The sequence below is a fragment of the Bos mutus genome, chromosome 4, assembly GCF_027580195.1.
Source record: "Bos mutus isolate GX-2022 chromosome 4, NWIPB_WYAK_1.1, whole genome shotgun sequence".
Lineage (NCBI taxonomy): Eukaryota > Metazoa > Chordata > Mammalia > Artiodactyla > Bovidae > Bos > Bos mutus.
In genome coordinates, this window is record NC_091620.1 from 29,951,670 (window position 1) to 29,977,420 (window position 25,751).

The 25,751-nt window shown below is 35.5% G+C and overlaps 1 protein-coding gene across 11 annotated transcripts in view; it reads left to right on the forward strand.

The window, feature by feature from the left end:
- The window catches only part of POT1 (protection of telomeres 1), a 99,429-nt gene that overhangs the window by 12,369 nt on the left and 61,309 nt on the right, over positions 1 to 25,751 (forward strand). For 9 of the 11 annotated variants that reach the window (XM_070369288.1, XM_070369289.1, XM_070369286.1 and 6 more), the window contains 3 exons: positions 6,618 to 6,731; positions 11,620 to 11,667; positions 16,430 to 16,544. In XM_070369288.1, coding sequence (XP_070225389.1) covers positions 6,618 to 6,731; positions 11,620 to 11,667; positions 16,430 to 16,544 — 277 coding nt within the window. The remainder of the gene's footprint in view (positions 1 to 6,617; positions 6,732 to 11,619; positions 11,668 to 16,429; positions 16,545 to 25,751) is intronic. The other 2 variants (XM_070369290.1, XM_005901122.3) reach the window with 1 other exon arrangement.

The window sequence follows — 25,751 nt, forward strand, 5'->3', positions numbered from 1 at the left end:
ACAGTTGGTATACTGTGAAGTTCTGGAGGCAGGTATACTAAAAAAAAAAATGTACTACCTGACAGCCTTATCAGGAAAGTGGACTAGGAAATAAAAGTTTATAAAGCTAGTGTATGACACACACAATCAAATCTGCTTGAGGTTGTTTAGTTAGGGTAAAAATCAGTATCTCTGTATAGCTATTTTAATGAGGCACTTCTATGAGTGGCTCCAGTAAAGGCCTGTTACTGTTATTCCTTATTATTATTCTTGCCCTTAAAGGCATGACTTTATTTCAGCTTTGTTTAAATAATTAATATTTATGATGACAATTCTGAATTACTAAGAATTCAGTGTTTCATAAAGACACCAAATCATGTCTTTTTTTAAGAAAGATATTCTTCAGAAATGATGAGAGGGAGGGAGAGAGGGGAATGAAAGTGAGAATACTTAGTAGGTGTTTAACAGGGAAAGTTTCACTCCCATCACTTACTCCCATTATTAGATAATACCACTGCTATGCCATTTTTTTGGTATCCTTCCAGTGTTATGTATATATGTATACTTACATATGTATGTGTATATATATGTATATGTAAACTCATATATGTGCGTTATCAAATGACATCATACTATCCATGTTTTGTAAACTGCTTTATTTCACAACATATCTTGAACATCTTAGAGAAGTGTTTTAAAAAATACATGGTATTGAATATTAGGGATCTATTTGCTTATATTTTAAATACATTTTTATCTTTATCTTTAAAATTCTTATATTTATTCTTGTTTGAAAAGCAATATAAAAAGTTTATAATAAAATAAATTAGCATGTGTGCATTCTATAAAACATGTGTGATATATTAGATATTAGTATTTTTCCTAACTGATATGAAAGGTGTTTTCTGCTATTGAAATATATTTTAAGTAGGTATTCATTAAAATATGATAGAACTACACAACTAATTCGGAGAAGGCAATGGCACCCCCCTCCAGTACTCTTGCCTGGAAAATCCCATGGATGGAGGAGCCTGGAAGGCTGCAGTCCATGGGGTTGCTGAGGGTCAGACATGACTTCACTTTCACTTTTCACTTTCATGCGTTGGAGAAGGAAATGGCAACCCACTCCAGTGTTCTTGCCTGGAGAATCCCAGGGATGGGGCATCCTGGTGGGCTGCCGTCTATGGGGTCGCAGAGAGCTGGACACGACTGAAGTGATTCAGCAGTGGTAGCATACAACTAATTAGTACTTGTCTGGTAACAGGCTATTGATAATGGTAAGTCAAAGTTTCTCCTTTTTAAAATACAATGGTGAGAAGACTGAGGTCACAATTTAGTTTAAATTCTTTCTGCATTTAAAATCATGAATGCTCATCATCTAAGAGGTCTAATTAGGCTATTTATTTTAGAGTTTTTTGTGTCTAGGGTAAAGATTGTTGCAAATCAAAGGTAAAACTTTTTGCATAAAAGGATGAACTTTATACTACAGTTCTTATACCATTCTTCGTCACTTGTTTTCTTAAGCTTAGCTCTGTGTTTAAGTACAGCAGTCCTAAAACATCTTTGCTAGATTAATGGCACATTTTGCAAGAGTACGAATGCTCTGATTGAAACTCCATTCATCTGAGGCTTTTTTTTCAGTTTTAGCTTCCGTTTAAAGAAAGTTTTAACATTAATATGTAGATATAAAATACAACTTTTTCAAAGTACTTAAAAATTTTTTTTCAAAGATCTTACCACAAAACTGACAAAATTATAGACGTTTGTTAATATATTTTTTTCCCACCCCTGTAAGATTTAGTTTTGAAAGGGCAGGTAGAATAGTACCTGGAAATCAGAGATCTGGATTCTTGTCTTGTTCTACAATAATTAGCTGTATGTGACCACAGACTGCTCATTTATCCTCTCTGGCCCTTATTTTCTTATCTGAAAAGTGAAGATATACTTGATTATATGATCTCTAAGGTCCTTTGCAATTCTAAAATGCCAGGTTTCTATGAAGTAAGTTTTGTGGTAGTTGTATAGTTTATGTTAAGATTTAATGGAGGTTTATTTTGTATAATATGTGTGTATGTTTCATGTGTATATTCATATGTTTCAGTGTTCATTGAGTTGTCTGAAGATTTGTTGAATGTTTTTTGTCTTCTGTGCTTGATGTCTGAAAAATCTTAACTGATAAAGACAGTTATGAACCTTGCCATCATGCAGTAATTTTCAGTGGAGAAAAGTGGAATTAAACAACTATTATGTAATTAATTATTTTATCCAGATGTGATGTGTACTGAGAAGATTGAGTAACAGAATAAGAAAAATCTCAGGAAGAATGAGCACAGGGGTACTAGGAGAGTAGATCATCCCTGCATGAGGACCCTGGAATGCTAAGGAATTATGGGAAGGCAGAATTCCATAGTTAGTCACACAAAATATGACTGTTGGACTGTGGTGGGGGTATCAGATCATAAAACGATTTGAGACCACTTAAAGATTTTGGTTTTCATGCTAATATTGCATGTATTACTTCCAATTATGTCCTTGGTGTTACACAATACAATAGATGCTAGTAATACCCATGAAATACATTTCTTATATTAGAGAAATATTTTCTGTCAGTCACTGTACTATCAGTGATATCAGGTGCCTGACTTTTCCCTGTACCCTTTGACTCTTTAGCAGTGTTCTAAGGTGTAATAACCTAACAATATTTGCAAATTCCATATAGTAAAAATTACTTTAGTGCTTGGTAAAGTCAGATAAATTTTTCTTTTTGGATTATCAGTTGCTTCATATTTTCTCTGCCCTTTTCCTGCTCAGTCATGAGAAATTTTAATGTATTATCCATTAAAATTAGCAAATTAATATACTAGTTTTGTGATTTACATTTTTGATATCTATTGATTTGCTTCCTATTGCACCACTGATTGTGTTCATCATTAGGAAATATTAGCATGTAAAAACCATGTTTGTTTATATGCAAGTAAGTTGCCTGATTTTTTTTTTCTTTTTAATTGTTCACTTTTAAAGAACACTTATGTTAAAAAGATGTGTCCTGATTTCATTATCTCAGAGACTAATTTGTGGTAGAAATATTTCTTTTGGCTAAACTAAAAATTGTTTAGTGACAAGGACTCAGTCTAAGGCACTGTAACAAAAGGGAAATGACCCCTTTGTGATTCCTGAGTATTCTGAGTTAGTTCAAAGATGTCATTTCATGTTTTTTCACTTTTATAACATTGATGCAAAGATAGCGATTAAAACCTTATCATTTTTAGTAGCACGGTTATGCTTCTCAGGCTGATTTCCTATTTCTGGTTTCAGTAGACTGAGATAGGCACCCACTCTGATATATCAGAATATTTAGTCTCACTACTAAACTGTGTATTTCCCATTCTTGTTTGAATGGCTTCAGTATGCTCTTCTCAGAAACTTAGAACAATGTATATTAAATCTCATTTTCAACTTAGTCTAGTGAATGTTTATACAAACTGAAACAGCCTATTATATGTTTATCTTTCTTATCCTCTGTGTATTTGAATTAATTTGAGAGCCATTATGATTAATAAATCATTAAATATGAATCCTAGGCCACTTATTTTTCTCTTTGTGAAGTTCAATATTTCTGTTTTTACCAGTACTGATTAATTTATTCAGCACATATTTATTGACCACTGATTATGAACAGCAGCTTCCACCAGTCACTTGTATGAGACACCCATATGGATAAGACATTCTTTGTCCCAAGGATCTGACAGAGTTTTAAGGGCAGTAAAAATATTAAGAAAGTTTATAAATAACACAGAATATAAAAAATATTAAAATGATGTATAGGAGAGTTTAGAAGAAGGAAGAATTATTTTTCCTTCTCCCTTCTTTGGGGTACAATCTAAGATAAACCTCACAGGGAAGAAACATTTACAGCCTAGATTTTCAAAGATAGTTAGGATCAGATATGTGCAGAAGAGAAAAATGCTATTTATTATTAGTGGGGGCTCAGAATATTCCAAAAAGATATGTGGAAAAGCACTAGATATTTAAGAGAATATGATTTATGTAGTATTGAATGGCAGTATCTGGAGATAAAACAGGCAAATTCAGTTAAGATGAGATCACCCAGCCCCTTCAGTGCAATTTATATGTGTAAATTAAACACAAATTCATGTTTATAGGGCTTCCCGGGTGGCTCAGCAGTAAAGAATCTGTCTGCAATTCAGAAGATGTGGGTTTGATCCTGGGAGGATCTCCTGAAAGAGGGAATGGCAACCCGCTCCAGTATCTTGCCTGGAGAATCCCATGGACAGAGGAGATTGGTGTGTTACAGTCCATGGGTCGTAAAGAGTCTGACACGACTAAAGCGACTGAACACATGACACACACATTTATAATATAAATATATATATACATATTGGGGAGGGATAAATTGGGAGATTGGGATGGACATATACACATTACTGTATGTAAAATAGATAACTATAAGGACCTACTGTATAGCACAGCACTACTCAGCACTCTCTAATGTGATATATGGCAAAATAGTCCAAAAAGAGGGGATATATGTATATGTATAACAGATGAACTTTGCTGTACACTTGAAACTAACACATTGTAAATCAACTATACTCCAATGAAAATTAAAAGTAAAATTAAAAAAGGTATAATAAATTAGACATGTTATTTTTCCTTTCTTAGATTATTTTTGGTTATTTCCATTTTGTTGATTATATGCTAAAGGAAAAGTTGTAACTTTTTTGAGTTGTGTTGCTAATGTTAAAATAGAACACACTTGGAAAAAGTTTTATTATGAATACGGAGAAGGCAATGGCACCCCACTCCAGTACTCTTGCCTGGAAAATCCCATGGACGGAGAAGCCTGGTAGGCTGCAGTCCATGAGGTCACGAAGAGTCGGACACGACTGAGCGACTTCACTTTTACTTTTCACTTTTCATGCATTGGAGAAGGAAATGGCAACCCACTCCTGTGTTCTTGCCTGGAGAATCCCAGGGACAGAGGAGCCTGGTGGGCTGCCATCTATGGGGTCACACAGAGTCAGACACGAATGAAGCGACTTAGCAGTAGCAGTGTGTCCTGCTTTTAGTAATTTATCTCTTTATTTAAAATTTTTTGCCATTGTAAAAGAAATATTTGTTATTCTGTAAAAGTTTAGTTTACCCAGAAAAATAGAAAAATGTGCATCTCTACCCCTAACATTTTCATTTAGTATATATCTTTATGTTTAAGACATTTTAAAGTAAAATAGAAAATAACATGAGATAGGTTATTTTTTGCATTTTGAAGAGAATATAGAACTGACAAACCAGTGACTTCCCTACTTCTGTTTATTTTCTTGTGTTTGATTAAACAACTTCACATCTTTGACTAAAATATTAAGTTTTCATTTAAATCAGAGTATACTGTTCTTAGGTACATTGGAAAGAATTTCATATTTTTTAGTTATAAAAGTAATTTATTCCTGAAGGAACCTTTAGAGCTCCCTAAAACAGGATAATGGGAAATCTTCAGTGGGAAGGAAAATTTTCTCCCATTTAACTATAGCATTAGCAGCACAGACACAATTATGTTTGCAGTCTCACCTGAAGAAAATAAGATGGAGAAATTTGCACAGCTAAAATATCTAGATAGAGCCAGAGATTTTAGAAAGACATTTTATGATCCTTCCTTTGATTCATGGATAGTTTATGGAGGGCCTACTTTGTGCCAAGCCCTCTAAATACAAAGCAGAATAAGACACCGCTTTGTCTTCAAGGTGCTCATGGCCCAGTTAATGGATCTAAATAGAGAATCCTGGGAATTGACACTATTGCAAATAAAAAATCAGTAATGCAGAAGACTTCTTTTTGGTAGAGATTAAAATTATTGAAGGAAATTGCCTAATGCTCAAGGATTTCTATATATCTTAAGGTTTTGGTGTTAAAATTAGAAGAGTAAGGTAAGAAAATATATACATATATTTTTATAATAGAGCAAGACAAAATTCATTAAATATGGATGTTCCACTATTTGGGAAATAAAACAGGGAGATTTAACTAAAAAACGAGATAGGAATAAATCTAGATTGACTTATTACTATTATAAACCTGAGTGGAAAGAAAATATCTTTGTTCTTATTAGTATATAAATGGAAGTTTCTTATTAATGTCTTCTACCTTGTATCTTTATACAGGTTTGTTTTATAACAGTATGGAGTTTTTGCACTAATGACATGTGCTTCTCCATGCAGTCTCTCTTGCGATTTAGTTTCATTTAATATCCATTCTTAGTACTGTTGGCTCATCACTATCTCTTCATTGTGTTTATTTATGTAAGTTTATGCACATAAAGTGAGATAAACATTCATTTTTGTTGCTCTATTTGATAAATAAAAATCTCTACGTGATTTAATTAGTGTTTTCCTGGTCCGTTAAGAGAGGCATTGTACTTGTCTATACCTACATTACGGATACCCATTTTTGTAGGAGATGGTATTCTAAATCTTAGAGTCAGAAAACATTAAGTAAGTTTAGGGAAACATGTTTTCCATTTTACAGAAATGATTTCCTCTTTTACATAGTAATAAAGATCAAAATCTGTGTGGCTTTCAGAATTATGTTACATTGATGGTTTTAAATTATTTTATTCTATATAGGACACCATTGCAGTGGCTGGATTTGTTGTTTTGTCAGCATCTTCATCTCCAAGCAGAGATGGTAAACATTGCTTATTTTTGAAAGCATCTGAGAACTTCAAATCAACTGTTTATGTAAGTGTGCAACTTTTTTAGTCTAATCATTTTATGATTTTAATGAGCTAAAGTGATGGAATAGAAGTATTTCTGTACATCTGCAGATAAACTATTTTGTCTGACTGAATTATTATAATTAAATATTTTAAGTTTAGAAAATAGAAATCCTTTTCTTAGCTTTATGTTTAGAATGACGCCATTCTAAACATTAGAATGACGCCATTTCTAAACATGAGAATGACGCCGTTTCTAAACACGAGAATGACGTCATTTCTAAGCATGAGAATGACGTCATTTCTAAACATGAGAATGATGTCATTTCTAAACATAATATCCCTTAAAGATAAATAATTTGTTAATGAAATTCTTAAAACTTCACAGGCACTTTAAACCTGATCCTATTCTTTGCAATTGTACTGTCATCCTCTTTTGATGGTCTGCTTGATTTTGCCTTAAATTAATCAGATGCCCCTTTTTAGATAAAACTGATTTCCTCCTGTTATTGTTATTCAGTCGCTAAATCTTGTCCAACTCTTTGCGACCCTATGGACTGTAGCACTCCAGTCTCCTCCTTTCTCTAGTGTCTCCCAGAGTTTGCCCCTTTCTTTTGCCTTCAATCTTTCCCGGAATCAAGATCTTTTCCAATGAGTTTCCTGATCTTCACATCAGGTGATTACAGCTTCAGTATCAACTTTTCCAATGAATATTCAGGGTTGATTTCCTTTAGGATTACCTGGTTTGATGTCCTTGCTATCCAAGGGACTCTGGACAGTCTTCTCCAGCACCACAGTTCAAAATCATCAATTCTTTGGTGCTCAACCTTTTTTATGGTCTAATTCTCACATCCATATATGACTGCTGGTAAAACCATAGCTTTGACTGAACAGACCTCTGTTGGCAAAGTGATGTCTCTGCTTTTTAATACACTATCTAGGTTTGTCATAGCTTTCCTTCCAAGGAGCAAGCATCTTTTAATTTTGTGGCTACAGTCACCATCCGCAGTGATTTTGTAGCCCAAGAAAATAAGATCTGTCACTACTTCCACTTTTTCCCCTTCTATTAGATTGGTTCAAAAGTAATTGCAGTTTTGGACTGTGAATTTTAAATCATAATAACTAGACTCAAACACATCTTTATTAATCAAAATAGGAATAATTACAATCAACATATTTTTGCCAATAAGAAATAAGTCTCTTTATTCCTGTAGCATAAAAATCTGTGCTTCAGGATTCAGTGAACTCTTGGAAAGCATTTTCTGCTTCCTGCTCATTGTGGAAGCGTTTTCCTGCAAAAAATTGTTGAGATGCTTGAAGAAGTGGTAGTCAGTTGGATATGGCAGATGAGACAAAGCTTCATAGCTTTGTTTGTTGTTGAACAACAACATTGTGGAAGCGTTTTCCTGCAAAAAGTTGCCGAGATGCTTGAAGAAGTGGTAGTCAGTTGGATATGGCAGATGAGGCAAAGCTTCATAGCTTTGTTTTGTTTGTTGAACAAACAAAAGTTTGTTCAACTTTTGAAGTGTTGGTGCAGTCAGGTATTGTGGAGAAGAATTGGAACCTTTCTGTTGAGCAGCACTGGCTGTAGGCTTTGCAGTTTTTCATGCATCTCATGGATTGGCTGAACATACTTCTCAGTTGTAATGGTTTTGCTGGGATTCAGAAAGCTGTAGTGGATCAGACCAGCAGCAGACCACCAGTGACCACGACCTTTTTTAGTGCAAGTTTGGCTGTGGTAAGTGCTTTGGAGTTTCTTGGTCCAATCACAGAGCTGCTCATCACCGGTCGTCATATAAAATCCACTTTTCATTACACATCACAAACCAGTTAAAACATGGTTCATTGTTATTTTGTCAAATAAGAGAAAATGACACTTCAAAACAATGATCTTTTTGATTTTTCATTCAGCTCATGAGGCACCCCTTATTGATCTTTTTCACCTTTCCAATTTACTTCAAAGGCCAAATGACTAGCATGAACAACATTGAGTTCTTTGACAACTTCTTGTGTAGTTATAAGAGGATCAGCTTCTATGATTGCTCTCAGTTGTCAACTTCTGACCACTAGCCTCTATGCTTCTCATCTTCAAGGCTCTTGTCTCCTTTGCAAAACTTATTGAACCACTGCTAACATATTGCACTGTATGTTAGCAGTTAGCAGTTCCTATGCCAAATGTGTTGTTGATGTTGAAAGTTGTCTCCTCTGTTTTGTGACCCATTTTGAACTCGAATAAAAAAGTTGCTTGAATTTTGCTTTTTGTCTAACATTATTTCTATATTCTAAAATAAATATAAATACCAAATAATAAGTCATTAGCAAAACCACAGTTAAAAATGCACATTAAAATGATGTATGACATAAACACATTTATTTAATAACGTATTCCAGTATCAAACAGCAAAATTCAGCAATGCAAAACTGCAATTACTTTTGCACCAACCTAATATTTGCCATCAAGTGATGGGACCAGATGCCATGATCTTAGTTTTTTGAATTTTGAGTTTCAATCTAGCTTTTTCACTTTTCACTTTTATCCTTACCTAGCGGCAATGGCACCCCACTCCAGTTCTCTTGCCTGTAAAATCCCATGGATGGAGGAGCCTGGTAGGCTGCAGTCCATGGGGTCGCTAAGAGACGGACACAACTGAGTGACTTCACTTTCACTTTTCACTTTCATGCATTGGAGAAGGAAATGGCAACCCACTCCAGTGTTCTTGCCTGGAGAATCCCAGGGATGGAGGAGCCTGGTGGGCTGCCATCTATGGGGTCACACAGAGTTGGACATGACTGAAGCGACTTAGCAGCAGCAGCAGGAGCAGGGCTTTAGTTTCTCTTTGCTTTCTGCCACTAGAGTGGTATCATCTGCATGTCTGAGGTTGTTGATATTTCTCCTGGTTGATATTTCCTCCTGTTTCATTCTTTTTTTTTTTTTTTTTTGTAGGTTGTCTTTTCATTTTTTTATGGTTTCCTTAGATGGGCAAAAGCTTATAAGATTGATTAGGTCCCATTTGTTTATTTTTGTTTTTATTTCTATTACCTTGGAAGATCCTTCGGGGTCTTGTCTTTGGTCTGAGATCCTTGAGCTTTGGTCCATAGCCTTCCATCTTGGACAGGTGCCAGCCCCTTGCCTGACACATGTGAGTGCCCAGTAGATGGTAAATGATTGGCTAAGTACTTATAATTTGCAACCATGTTGCAGAAGACACCAGAGTAAGCAGAGTGCAGTTTTTCCTTTGGTTTCAGTTTTCCCTCTGAGATCCATAGTGGTTTATGTACAAAATCTCCTGGTCAGTGTCTCTTATTTTTTTTTTTTTTTTTTTTTGCCATTCTCCCAAATCTTCCCACCCTCTCCCTCTCCCACAGAGTCCATAAGCCTGTTCTATACATCAGTATCTCTTTTGCTGTCTCGTATACAGGGTTATCGTTACTCAAAAATATCGTTACAAAAAAAATAAACTCAAAATGGATTGAAGATCTCAACGTAAGACCAGAAACTATAAAACTCCTAGAGGAGAACATAGGCAAAACACTCTCTGACATACATCACAGCAGGATCCTCTATGACCCACCTCCCAGAATATTGGAAATAAAAGCAAAAATAAATAAATGGGACCTAATTAAACTTAAAAGCTTCTGCACATCAAAGGAAACTATTAGCAAGGTGAAAAGACAGCCTTCAGAAGGGGAGAAAATAATAGCAAATGAAGCAACTGACAAACAACTAATCTCAAAAATATACAAGCAACTCCTACAGCTCAACTCCAGAAAAATAAATGACCCAATCAAAAAATGGGCCAAAGATCTAAATAGACATTTCTCCAAAGAAGACATACAGATGGCTAACAAACACATGAAAAGATGCTCAACATCACTCATTATCAGAGAAATGCAAATCAAAACCACTATGAGATACCATTTCACACCAGTCAGAATGGCTGCGATCCAAAAGTCTACAAATAATAAATGCTGGAGAGGATGTGGAGAAAAGGGAACCCTCTTACACTGTTGGTGGGAATGCAAACTAGTACAGCCACTATGGAGAACAGTGTGGAGATTCCTTAAAAAACTGGAAATAGAACTGCCTTATGGCCCAGCAATCCCACTGCTGGGCATACACACTGAGGAAACCAGAAGGGAAAGAGACACGTGTACCCCAATGTTCATCGTAGCACTGTTTATAATAGCCAGGACATGGAAGCAACCTAGATGTCCATCAGCAGATGAATGGATAAGAAAAAAGTGGTACATATACACAATGGAGTATTACTCAGCCATTAAAAAGAATACATTTGAATCAATTCTAATGAGGTGGATGAAACTGGAGCCTATTATACAGAGTGAAGTAAGCCAGAAGGAAAAACACCAATACAGTATACTAACGCATATATATGGAATTTAGAAAGATGGTAACGATAACCCTGTTTCATTCTTTATGATCATCCTCTCCCTCTCTCTTTACCCCCCACCCCATACATACACACACACACACAAAGGTGTTCATCCTCTCCCTCTCTCTTCACTGCCCCCCCGACCCCACTGCCACCACCATACACACACACATACACACACACGCACAGTTGAAGACTACCTGTTTGGTCAAGGCTGTCAGGCAGAGAGGCAAAATTGGGTCAAGCCATGTGCCTGCAGACCAACATCTACCTGTTTTGTTGTATTCTGTTTATCTGAACAGGGCATTATATAGACCAGTGTGGTCGTATGATATTAAAATTAATGAATTTAAACTGAAGCTTAGCTTAGACAATTTTGTAACTGTCACTGTGCATTTGTAAGCTTTATGCCATTCTAGTGAACTTTAATATTTTAAATTAAGATTGTAGGTTTAATACAGTAAACATCTGTAATCACATTGCACATGTTTGGATACAAATAAATCCTCTTGTTTTTTTCAGGTTTATGTTAAATCTGTAAGAGATTGTTCTACAGAATCAATGTCTTTGGTAAGATGATGTTCATTTTAATTTAGAAATGTACACCCTCCCACAAACACATACCTATATATACATACAAATATGTATTCAGGCAACTTTATAGCTAGCTATAAAGTTTGAAATAGTATCAGTACAATGGGAAAACATAATCTCTGCTTTTTTAATACACAATGATATTACATTTTAGTTATATATTTGCATAATAATTAATATTTGGTTTGTCTATTACCTGGAATATTTGCATATATTTTTGCAAAAGTTATGTATATAAGAAAATTAAAGTGGAAAAAAAGTTTTACTGTGTGAAGACACTAGGATTTTTGCTACTTCTAAATCTTAAGCAGTCATTTCTTTTGCTTTTCATCAGCTTATGTTTAAAACTGATTATTATGCACTAAACTGTGATTTGATAAATTATGTAATTTTCAGTAAAGAAGTTTTTTACACTTGTGACATATTTTGCTTTTCTTTTACAATCATTTTTTCAATATTTAAAAAATATTGTTATCTCATAGCAATGAAAAGGTTCCCATTTTTTCAAGTAAACTACTTGTAGCTGAGTGAAACTAGAATGAAGGTAATATGTTGATAAAGTTTAATATAAAGTTTATGTTCTACCTGTTCTTAAACCTTTACTTTCTATTGGACAGAGTTCGTCAGCTTTGTTTCTAGTTAACAGTAACTTCAGGGTATAGGTTTTAAATTCTGAATACTACCATAATAGTATAATATAAATTTGTTATTTAGGGAAACAATAACCAATAAGAGGATTATACTTTTTTAAAAATATCAATTAACTCTGATATTACTATTTTTAAAATTGTTATAAATAGGTCAGGTTCAAATATTTGATTCATCCATGCACCTGTAAATAAGGCAGAAGTAAATGAAAGCCTCTGAACTTAGGAAAAATGGTTTTTCAGGAAGCTCAGGTATTCTGAAATATTAGCATATAATTTAGCTGCTATACACACATATACATATGTTTTACTTACATTGAGAACCAAATTACTGTCAAGAAGTTTATTGCTAGTTGTGAATTAACAAGTATATTATTTGGAAGACCATAATGGTTAGGGTCTTTGAGCTGTGCTGGCCTTCCTCTTCATCTCTACATTAAGGAGATGTTTCTTAAGATAATTTATTTGATCCAGTTGTTTTGGGAGCTGAGCTCCTCTCAGGTCTTCCTGTCCTATATGCTGACCATTATTTTTCTTTCATTTTTTTTATCATGGTTTGATGAGATTTCTAAGCTAGCTCTGTCCTTCTTGTGTTTGACCTGAGCCTTCTTGAAAAAACCAATTCATTTTGATTAGATTTAAAAAATTGTAACTGTTAGTATGATAGGTAACCTTATTTCAGTTGGGAGTGAGATTGGTGGGTGACAGAGCCAAGTGACTGAGCCCTTTTCAGGATTGTTTGACTAATAGTGTTTGTAATTTCCTCAGTTCTGTCTTGCCGCAGCAAAAATTTGAAGCAATGGACGGACAAGTGTTATTACAGCTCAGTGTTACTGCTTGGTTACAGCTCAGTTTTATTTGGCAAACAAAGGAAAATACATCCTCGAGGCATGAGGGCGGGCCAACCCAAAAGAAGCACAGAGAAGAGAGAGAGAGTCTCAATTTTGGCTCCTCATTTTATTTGTTTTTCTTTTCTCCTCCCCCTGAACCTGCCCTATGTAAATTGGGCTAGCCAGGAGGGCTGTTTGTTTCACCTGAGGTTCTCACTCCACTCCTCAGGCCTTCCTTTGTTCTATTTTTCTGGGCTTTTTCCTTTCTTTCTCAGTTAGCCACCACCATTCTGGACTCTGTTTTCCTATTCTAACTACCTAACATTCCTCCCTCAAGAGACTCAAGATGGGAGGCCCAATTCTTTGGGAATAGGGGCGTTGAGGTCTCTCTGGCTACTTCCTGATGAACTGGGATGGGGAGGGGCATTGGGCCTCCCCCTCTTGCTAGTCTCAAGCCTCAGAGTCCTTATAGCAGTGTCCATCTAAGGGTGAGTGATATTTTCAGTGGTCGGCTCTAGTTTTATGTATCCTTGTTGAACTGGCACTGAATGTTGTAGCTTGTTGACCTGGGCAGAGACAAAACGGGTTAGACAATTGATACTACATGGAGCAATCATAAGCACCATCAATATGGTGATAACAATGATTAATACGGGTATTAGCCAACTCCAAATTTCCCATCACCAGGAGAAGGATCCCCCAAAGAGAGATTGTAGTGACCCCTAGAATTCTCCTGCTCATTCTTTGAGATCCTGTAGGATCTGAATTTTTTTTTTGAGGACTGTAAGACTTTCTTTAACTTCAGTTCAGTTCACTCGCTCAGTCGTGTCCGACACTTTGCGACCTCATGAATCACGGCACGCCAGGCCTCCCTGTCCATCACCAACTCCCAGAGTTCACTCAAACACATGTCCATCGAGTCAGTGATGCCATCGTCATCTGTCGACCCCTTCTCCTCCTGCCCCTAATCCCTTCCAGCATCAGGGTCTTTCCAATGAGTCAACTCTTCGCATGAGGTGGCCGAAGTATTGGAGTTTCAGCCTCAGCATCAGTCCTTCCAGTGAACATCCAAAACTGATCTCCTTTAGGATGGACTGGTTGGATCTCCTTGCAGTCCAAGGACTCTCAAGAGTCTCCCCCAACACCACAGTTCAAAAGCATCAATTCTTTGGTGCTCAGCTTTCTTCACAGTCCAATTCTCACATCCGTACATGACCACTGGAAAAACCATAGCCTTGACTAGATGGACCTTTGTTGGCAAAGTAATATCTCTTCTTCTCAATATACTATCTAGGTTGGTCATAACTTTGCTTCCAAGGAGTAAGCGTCTTTTAATTTCATGGTTACAATCACCATCTGCAGTGATTTTGGACTCCAAAAACATAAAGTCTGACACTATTCCCACTGTTTCCCATCTATTCCCCATCACTATGAAGTGATGGGACCAGATGCCATGATCTTAGTTTTCTGAATGTTGAGCTTTAAGCCAACTTTTTCACTCTCCTCTTTCACTTTCATCAAGAGGCTTTTTAGTTCCTCTTCACTTTCTGCCATAAAGGTGGTATCATCTGCATATCTGAGGTTATTGATATTTCTCCCAGCAATCTTGATTCCAGCTTGTGCTTATTCCAGCCCAGCGTTTTCTCATGATGTACTCTGCATAGAAGTTAAATAAGCAGGGTGACAATATGCAGCCTTGACGTACTCCTTTTCCTATTTGGAACCAGTCTGTTGTTCCATGTCCAGTTCTAACTGTTGCTTCCTGATCTGCATATAGGTTTCTCAAGAGGCAGGTCAGCTGGTCTGGTATTCCCATCTCTTTCAGAATTTTCCACAGTTTATTGTGATCCACACAGTCGAAGGCTTTGGCATAGTCAATAAAGCAGAAATAGATGTTTTTCTGGAACTCTTTTGCTTTTTCAGTGATCCAGCAGATGTTGGCAATTTGATCTCTGGTTGCTCTGCCTTTTCTAAAACCAGCTTGAGCATCTGGAAGTTCATGGTTCATGCATTGCTGAAGCCTGGCTTGGAGAATTTTGAGCATTACTTTATTATCTTACCTGGAGGTATTTACCCAGAAACAACATGTCTCATTCAAGATGACTCAAGCCCCTCCTTGTTCAGGGATCAGGAGATCTATCTCATGTCTGTTTTGGAGTACAGCCCCTGCCAAGCTGTGTTTGCTCTTTAGAACTGTTCTGAGAAACCTTATCCCCGGAAACTTAATTTTGGGGGTGTTCATTGGTATGACACTCATCTGTAGTCCTGAATAGGTGTCTGAGATCTCCCAGGGGCTCACAGGTATACTGAGTGTCCTCTTCTGTTTTTTTCCACGGCTTGACTCATGAGTAGTGAATCCAGGAGTCGTGTCTGAGTACCTTGACTGCTGCTGGGGTAGAAAGTATTACAGCGTAGGGGCCCTTCCATGTGGGCTGGAGTTGAGCTTTTCAGACCCATCATTGCAGACTTTAATCAGGACTTGAGTCCCTGGAGCATATAATGGTAGCTGTTTAGAATCTTTTGGGCCCTAGTTGACACCCCACAAGTGTATATCTTGTTGGAAGTACACAATGGCCATGGTATAAAACTGGAAGGTCTGAGCCTCTGAACCTAGGAAGAGGTGACTGACATAAACAAAAGGTCTCCCATATAGCATCTCATGAGGACTAAGACCAACCTGTTCCTTAGGGGCATTACAGATGTGGAGGAGAGCTATTGGTAAAGCCACCTTCCATCCCAGGGAGGTCTCCTAGGTTATTGTTTTATTGCTGATTTTAAGAAATGGTTTACCTAACCCCTGTAAATCACTTCCCCTTTTATTTCCAAACTTATGTACAGTTATTTCATATATTTTCTTCTTTTATTACCATTTTAATGTCTTTGTATCATTTATATTCAAATTTGTCTTTATTTAGGCCTTAGTAAAATCTTCATAGCAGTATAAGAAAAACAAATATATGCCATAAGTTTTGAAGTGATTCTAGTTAAGGTTAAAAACTAGAACTAAAATCTCTTAAACTGCTTTTTTTTTTAAAGTTGTATACAGATTGCAACATTAATAATCAAAGATATTTATAAGAAAAACTAGTTTATACAGTAACCTTCATAAGCTGTGCATTTCCCTTTTTTTTTAAGCCATCTCTTTTTAGACACAAAGAAATAGATGCAGATCAATTTATTAACTTACAAATTGATCATAACATGATTCTAAAATCTAAATAAATACTTAATAATATTGATATATTCACTGTCTTTCTTTAGGCTCCAGCCACACATTATGTATATACACCCCTGAATCAACTTAAAGGTGGCATGATTGTGAATGTCTATGGTGTCGTGAAGTTCTTTAAACCTCCGTACTTAAGCAGAGGAACTGGTAGGTATTGGGTGAAGATTTTAATGGACTGAATCTGCTTTATTGGTTTCAACACAGCTCCTTTGGTACTCTAAGCCTAACAGGCTCAATTCTGATTTGTCATTGTCAAACAATACTGATGCAGATTTTTTTGGCCAGTTTTATTTATAAAATATGTGTTGTCTTTAGGTTCTAAAGAATAAAGAAATTAAAAGGATGCTAAACAGTAACATGACAGATATGAAAGTATATATGAAAGAATAAGATAGAAAAAGTAAATATATAGCCAATTACAGAATACTGTAATACTGTAATGATGATTTGTAAATCATTTTAATTCTGGTATAGAAGTTAAATAACAAATGTATAAAAAAGGACCACCTGTAAATACATGTTAGTGGGTACACAATATAAAAGGATAACATTGTAATGTTGTAATGTCAGTGATATAGAGTATGTGTTGGGAAGAGTAAAAGTGTAGCGTTTTTATGTGTGATAGTTTATTTTTTATCAGCTTGAGACAGTTTTAACTGTAAAATGTCTTATGTAAATTTTGAGTTAACCAAAAAGAAAATATCTATGGATGGTACTCAAAAGAAAATGGGAAAGGAATCAGACCTTATCTAATGACAAAAAAAAAAAAAAATCAATGAAATACAAAGGAAGATCATAAGAGGAAACAGGGATCAAAAGAGCTACAAGTCAGAAAAGAATTAGCAAAATGGCAAGAGTAAGTTCTTCTTTAAATGTAAAAGGGTTAAACGCCCTATTCAAAAGACTTGGGTTGTTTTTAAAGTTAATTGAAAAGATATAACCTATTCTTAGCAGTGGCCACAGGACTGGAAAAGGTCAGTTTTCATTCCAATCCCAAAGAAAGGCAATGCCAAAGAATTCTCAAACTACCACACAATTGCACTCATCTCACACTCTAGTAAAGTAATGCTCAAATTCTCCAAGCCAGGCTTCAGCAATGCATGAACCATGAACTTCCAGATGTTCAAGCTGGTGTTAGAAAAGGCAGAGCAACCAGAGATCAAATTGCCAACATCCACTGGATCAAAATAGGAAAAGGAGTACCTCAAGGCTATATATTGTCACCCTGCTTATTTAACTTATATGCAGAGTACACCATGAGAAACACTGGGCTGAAATAAGCACAAGCTGGAATCAAGATTGCTGGGAGAAATATCAATAACCTCAGATATGCAGATGACACCACCCTTATGGCAGAAAGCAAAGAAGAACTAAAGAGCCTCTTGATGAAAGTGAAAGAGGAGAGTGAAAATGTTGGCGTAAAGCTCAACATTCAGAAAACGAAGATCATGGCATCTGGTCCCATCACTTCATGGGAAATAGATGGGGAAACAGTGGAAACAGTGTCAGACTTTATTTTTTTGGATTCCAAAATCACTGCAGATGGTGATTGTAGCCATGAAATTAAAAGACGCTTACTCCTTGGAAGGAAAGTTATGACCAACCTAGACAGCATATTAAAAAAGCAGAGACATTACTTTGCCAACAAAAGTCTGTCTAATCAAGGCTATGGTTTTTCCAGTGGTCATGTATGGGTGTGAGAGTTGGACTATGAAGAAAGCTGAGCACCAAAGAATTGATGCTTTTGAACTGTGGTGTTGGAGAAGACTCTTGAGAGTCCTTTGGACTGCAAGGACATCCAACCAGTCCATCCTAAAGGAGATCAGTCCTGGGTGTTCATTGGAAGGACTGATGTTGAAGCTGAAACTCCAGTGCTTTGGCTACCTGATGCAAAGAGCTGACTCATTTGATAAAAACCGTAATGCTGGGAAAGATTGAGGGCAGGAAGAGAAGGGGACAACAGAGGATGAGATGGTTGGATGGCATCACCGACTCAATGGATATGGGTTTGAGTGGAATCCAGGAGTTAGTGATGGACAGGGAGGCCTGGCATGCTGCGGTTCATGGGGTTGCAAAGAATCAAACACGACTGAGGAACTGAACTGAACTGAATCTATTCTATATAAAAGTGCAAACTTTTAAACAGACTAATGTAAAATAATGTGTTCAAAAAGCCTGAATTTCAGTTTTCTGAGAGTTAATGTATTTAACAGACAGTGCACTTTCATCTTGGTTTAATTCAGTTCAGCATTAAATTTCACATTTATTATTCTGTTAAGTCTAATTTTAAACAACAGTTTGTAAAACGCATCATTGTTTTATGTGTTATTAATAAAAGCTATACTTTACTGTCAGTTTTAAGATGTAGCCATATTTTAAGATGTAAAAATATGAAACGGGTAGTAGTAAGGAAACATTTTCTTTATATACTGTGTGTCTGCTAACTGCTGTGGCTCAAGCTGAGAACACTAAGATGTTCCTAGTGAGTTAATATTCTTTAAAGATTTAATTTATTAAATTGTTGTTCAGTCACTAAGTTGTATCTGACTCTTTTGTGACTCCATGGACTGTAGTCTGCCAGGCTCCTCTGTTCATGGGATTTCCTAGGTGAGAATACTGGGGTGGGTTTCCATTTCCTCCTCAGGGGACCTTCCTGACCCAAGGATCGAACCCATGTCTCCTGCATTGTAGACAGATTCTTTACCTGGGAAGCCCTAATTAAATTACATATGTAAATTTTATTATGAAATGGCCTCTAAGTTTACTCCTTGCTTTGTTGGATGGAGGAAAATTTTATTTTCATGTGGTCCAAATATTTTGTTAATGTGTAGGTACAACTTAGTTTATGTGAAAATGATTATGTGAAGCCTATTAAATCTAGAGATAAGAAGTTTTGAAATAGAAGGTAACTAAATTTGAAGAGCCCAAAGGGATGTTTTATTGAAAACCCTGATTTCTGTTGTTTTAGCAGGAGGGGAAAAAAACCCTAAGGTTGAAGCAGAGAAATTTTTGTTTGAATTTCTCAAATATTTTCATTCAACTTTACCTTTTTGCAAAGTACATTCCATACCCCATCATACCATTCAAAATACACATACATACTTTCACTTTTGTAGTTTCTTCTCATTGAATTTTCCCCCCTGAATTTTACATTGCTCATTCTGAGAATTCTGTTACTGTGATCCTCTTCCGATGGTGAGTGTTATCCCGCTGGCTTTCATTGGCCTGCCAAATGTAGGAATAAGCGACATATTGGTAATAATGTTCCTCTAACTTGGTACAAGATATAATTTTAAAATTTTTTTGCACTTGGTGTGTTGCAATTGCTTATCATTAAAAGTTTACAGTAAATTAATCAGCAAGTATATTATGTTAAAAAATAACATGAAATGAAATTAGAAAATAAAAAGTTAGCTGTTTTTAAAACAGCTGTGATGACTCAACATTAATTTTATATAGCATAATCATTTTCTTCTGACAGTGTTATTAATTCACGTGTATATAATGAAAGCACTGGGAAACTATATAATAATATGTTTATTATATATTCTATGCATCTTATATGTCTCTCGGATATCCAGTCCCTATATTTCTGTTTCTTCTGAGATACTAAGTTAAAATGAATGTCATCAATTTTTTCTGAATATATTCATTGAAACTCTAAAATATGTCTGAAGATATAGGGTGATATCTTTACAAGCAAGATAATAGCAAGATAGTAGCATTTGCAAACTATCTGTCTTTTCATTTTAGTTACACTTACATTTTTATTTCTGTTTGATAGAGTTCATCCTTCAACATGCTGCAGGAGAGTCAGACAGAAAGCTCTGATTTTTGTGTTCAGGAAAGGATCACCTTCATTAGTATTACCACTGAGAAGTACTAGAATAAATGTACAGGAATAACCCACAGCTGTGCCTCTTTTGTATGATATAAAGCAACCTTATTTCACAAATACATGGCTACAACCTAAATATTACATCTTAATGTACAAAATTGTTATGTGGAGGAAAGTTACTTTTATGCAACTCAAACTTAGGTAGGTGGAAAAAAATTCTATATCATCAGCCAGAATTTTTCATTAAAATTCACTTTATAAATGTTCAATTCAGTGCATTAGAGGCAATTTGGTGCAATTTTGCATCCTTACTACTTGGCTGGAACTTTTCTTGAAGACTTTCCTCCTCTGTGATAATGATTACACATGACCTGTGGCACATTGCCATCTTGTTTTAAAGCATTGCACAAGCTTTATTTCCTAAGCTTTGTATTCAGTCTCAGGGCAGTTGCAGCTTTTGCAGAAGTCTTATCAATCCTGTGTTAAAAGGACTACAGATACTCAGTCTCTTACTCATTTGTGATAAGATGTCATGAAAACCAAGAATATATCAGGGATAATGAGAACAACATGTATTAAAAGATCATTGTATCATCAAAATTGATTTTGATAATCACTCATTGGGGTACATAATATGGCCTCTTTCATGTAGGAATACAAGGTAATTGTCACCTTCTTGGGATTTTGAGATTTGTAGCAGTTAGCTCCTGTGAAAGCCTTAAAGTTACTTTCACTTTACAGAGCTGGATTTAGAGAGCTAGGTATGCGGTGTTTCATCTTGTACAGATAACATTGGGCATATTTTCTTAGATAACACGTGTAAAGGAATTTATTTTTAGCTTTGTCTCAGATTTTAAGAAATAGCTTAATACTTACTTTAAACTTGAGACACCTTAACTCTGTTCTTACTGTCTGTTCTTACTAAGTAAGGTGGATGGAGGCAGGCCATAAATCATTTCCATCCAGACCTGTTAACAGTGTATAGTGATGCTTCCTTGGTTAATATAATCCCCGCTCACAGAGCAAATGGGATGAGTAGGGAGAACTCTTGTTTGTGCTTATTCTTCCTAATATTTGAGCCCAGAGGAAGGGAGAGAATAGTCAGAGTATTCATATCATCTGTTTTTATTGTTTACCTCTCCTTTTTCCATTCTCTCTCCACCTTTGAGGCCCTAGAGGTCTCAGCCTTTTTGTGCCGTGTGGTATGGCCCATCACCTATGGCTTGCAAGCTTTCCTCAGGAATGCTTTATGTTGTGAAATTATTTTCATACCTCACCTTCCATCAAAAATTCTCAATATCAGAAAAAAACATCTTGGTTAAACTGACCAGTTTTGGATGTTACAGTGTTTCTAGAAGTGGACTTCTTGTATTCAATTTCTTAGAAAAAGGACACCTGTTGCAGCTCCTTCCTGAGCAGTATAATCAAATTACTAACATTGTATCTACAACATTGGATTTCTGAGAGCTCCTATCTATTTTACTTACTTCTGGTTTTTAGGTTAGAGTACTAGGATATAGAACCCCAGGACTTTATCTTTTCCTGTTTTGTTAAATGTTCTAGCTAACTCTGGATTACTAGTTTTGGTTTTGTAAAAATGCTGTTTTCACTTATGAAAATGTCTTAACCACTTTTGTATTAATGTCATGTCGCATAATTTTTTGAATATTTTTGTTTTGCATGAGTAATATTGGTTGCCTATTAATGATGATATAGCTAGTATCTTTTAATTTCACAAAGTATAATAATAAATTCCCACATTTTCTACATTTAAATGATTGAAAAAGCATTTATTAAATACTGAATGATTAATGACTCTTTGTTACTCCATATAATCCAGGAGCTTTTCTGATTCATCAAAGATGAAAACATCAGGTGTAACATAAATTGTGTATAATATTTAATTATATTTTTAATTTTTTACAATTGATAATGCATCTTTAGACATTTGACTGTTTTGTAGTCTTCAACCTTTATGTTATGAAAGTATGATGACAGCTCTGTAGAACCTGCTCTAGAAAAACACATATACATGTGTAAAGACTTAAACATACAATATCAAAGATTCATTCCCTGCTTCCTTTGAGCTTCAGATTGGAAACTCCTGATCTGTGATATGTTTAGACTCACTTATCTGAATATTCAGTTAATATCAAAGCTACAGCATATGTATTGGTTTAATATATGGGATTTAAAACAAAATAAATATATAGGTTTTTTTTTTCAGTTCACTCGTTTGCATTTATTCAACAAACATTGACAACTTTCTATGTGCCAGGTGTTATATTAGACATGAGACATTCAAAGATTTATGTAATTGTTTTCCACCCTCAAGAAATTAAAATTTACAGTTTATACAGATAATCATTACAATACAATAATTATAATTATTCACGATTTCACTTTGGTTTTAGTCTTTCCCCAATTTGTAAAATTCTAGTTGTCTATTTTATTGTTGAAAATGGACAGAATCATCATTGTGAAACATACTAAACTTTTTGAATGTGTATTTTAAAGCTGAATAGTGGATTTACCTTTTCTATGAGATGAAGGTTGTGGGCAGGCATGGAGTTTTCCATTTCTTTCAAGCTAAAGCATTATGTCTAGTTGAGTGAGTTGAGACTTCTCAATTGCTTGGCTATCTTACTTTCATGATGGGAGGGCAGCCAGAGCACAGCTAGTCATCACTTATCTCTTTAAGGATTTGGAAAGAAGAGCTAAGCCTCTCTTCACTGTTTTCAGGCTATTCTGTCTATGCCAGTAGGAAATATTTAGGTTTCCACTTGGAGAGTGAAGGTGAAGAAAGATCTTTCTTATTCTGTCACTGAACCTTTGTATGGATTGCTTTCTTATATTCAAGATGACTTCTTTGAGGTTTGTGGCATCGCCTCTTTCCTGTCCATATCCTAGGAATATGTCTCTCAGAACCTTTTCCTCTAAAAAATTATTAGCCCACTTACTATGTTTCATGAGTTTATAGTTTTAATTACTTCAGTGAATAATAATATCAGTGTTTTCTCATTCTTTGATGAAACTTGTGGTACATTCTTTTATTCATTCAATTAGAAAATGTCTTTGCTAGCTTGCATAGCATTATACTATAGTTAGTTGTTGTCTAAAGACGGAGACTAATAGGTTGTTGTCCATAGATAAAATAACTCTCAGAGAGTTTATAAGTGAGAGAGATCCAAAGGTAATCAGCTAGTTAATACAAGGCACAGTTGTATTATGCTGCGATTAAAGGAATAAACAAGGTGCTTTTAGAGTGGGAATGCAGAGATAAATGCTAACGGAGAAAAGTTTCTAGCAGATGTAGCCCTTTGAGCTGAACTTTAAAGGATATTGGATTTTGATAGAAGAGGAAGAAGAGGTAACATTCCAGACTTTGAAAATAGCAGCAACAGTTGTCAGCTTTATAATGAAAATGTGTACTTAGTGCTGAAACAGTCGACTTAAATATAATTTGAAGCAATAGAATGTCAGCAGTATATTGATGCATACTTTTATGCTCTTGTAGCGGGCTTTTTTAGGGATTGTTATTAAGGACCTATGATACACTGTGTGATACACTCCTTGTTTATATTCTTGAATAAAATTTAAAAAAAATTTTGTATTTAATTTATGGTTTTCATATGTGGTAAAACTGGCTTGTTCAGATTGTATTGGTTATATATACAGTCAACATCTTTATATGCTAGAACTGTCATGTATCAATCATTGGCAGTTGGTCTTTGCAAGGTTATTCAGAATTATTACAAATATATTTTAAGTGGACTTCCCTATAGCTCAGATGGTAAAGAATCTGCCTGCAATACAACAGACCCAGGTTTGATCCTTGGGTCAGGAAGATCCCGTGGAGAAGGAAATGGCAACCCACTCCATATTCTTGCCTGGAGAATCCCATGGACAGAGGAGTCTGGTGGGATGCAGTCCATGGGGTCACAAAGAGTCGGACACAACTAAGGGACTAACACACACTCATATTTTAAGTGGCTGTCAATGCAATACTTCATTATATTATATAATATATAATGTATTATATTATATATCCATCACAGGTCTAATGGATTCTATTAATATTGGGCTCACAAAAATTACTTCTAAGTTACAAAAAACTTTGATTTCTATCTGCATTTTTAAGATTTTCTTCTACTTCAGTATATTACTTTCCCTCCCAACTTCACATACATCAGTTAAGAAAATAAAAATATATTCTCTTTCATATTTTTCAGTTTGGTTGTCCTTTTTCAGTGATTTCTGGCAGCTTCTTACTCTTTTTCATCATATATGTTATAGATGATTTCCCCAGCATTTTAGTTTTGTGCTGATAGTTTTTGAAATATAAATGTTTATAGTGCTTGTGGAGTCATAATTTGTTTGTTTGGAGAGTCTTACCCATAGAAGATCTGCAAAAAGATTTTTTTCTTTAAAATTATTTTATAATTTTTAAAACTGGATGTATTGCCTCGAATTTTATTTTGTATGTAGTGTGCAATGATCTCACTTTTTGTTGATAACTGTCTTGTTTCAAAATCATCTATTAAATATTATGATGTGTGTAAGTCATGTATATTATCTGTACCTCCATATAAGGATCTGTGGAAGAACAGCTAACAGAGAGCTTGGGGTGAATTCTCTTCTCCCAGTGTATGATCTGCAATAGGTCTCCTCAAAAAAGAGGACTATTCAGATGTTGCCCAATTTTTAATCATTGGGCAGAGTATTTACTACAGTCTCTACATGAGTTTTTTATGCCACTGCACTCCTCATCTTCAAGGCTTTTGTCTCCTTTGCAAAACTTCTTGAACCACCACTGCACTGTATGTTCATTAGCAGTTCCTAGGCCACATGTGTTGTTGTCGTTGCCAGTTGTCTCCACTGCTTTACAACCCATTTGAACTTGAATAAGAAAATTACTCAAATTTGCTTTTTGTCTAACATCATTTCCATAGTCTAAAATAAATATGCAATAAGCAGCAAGTAATAAGTCAACCCAGTCAGTCCTACATGAAAGCAACCCTAAATACTCATTGGAAGGACTGATGCTGAAGCTGAAGCTCCAATACTTTGACTACCTGATGAGAAGAGCTGACTCATTGGAAAAGACCCTGATGCTGGGAAAGATTGAGGGCAGGAAGAGAAGAGGGCAACAAAGGATAAGAGGGTTAGATAGCATCACTGACTCAATGTACATGAATTTGAGCAAACTCTGGGGGATGGTGAGGGATAAGGAAGCCTGTCATGCTGTAGTCCATGGGGTCGGAAAGAGTTGGACATGAGTTAGCAACTGAACAACAATAGTAAGTCAGCAAAAAAAACATAAAGGGAGAAATGTGCATTAAAATGATGTATAATATATAACCATATTTATTTAAAAATGTATTCCAGTATCAAACAACAAAATTCAGTAAAGTAAAACTGTGATTACTTTTGCACCAAACTAATATTTTTATGCCTTTATGTTCACTTCATATAGAGAGCCTCACTTTGCTTCTGGTTTCTTTCACTTAGCATAA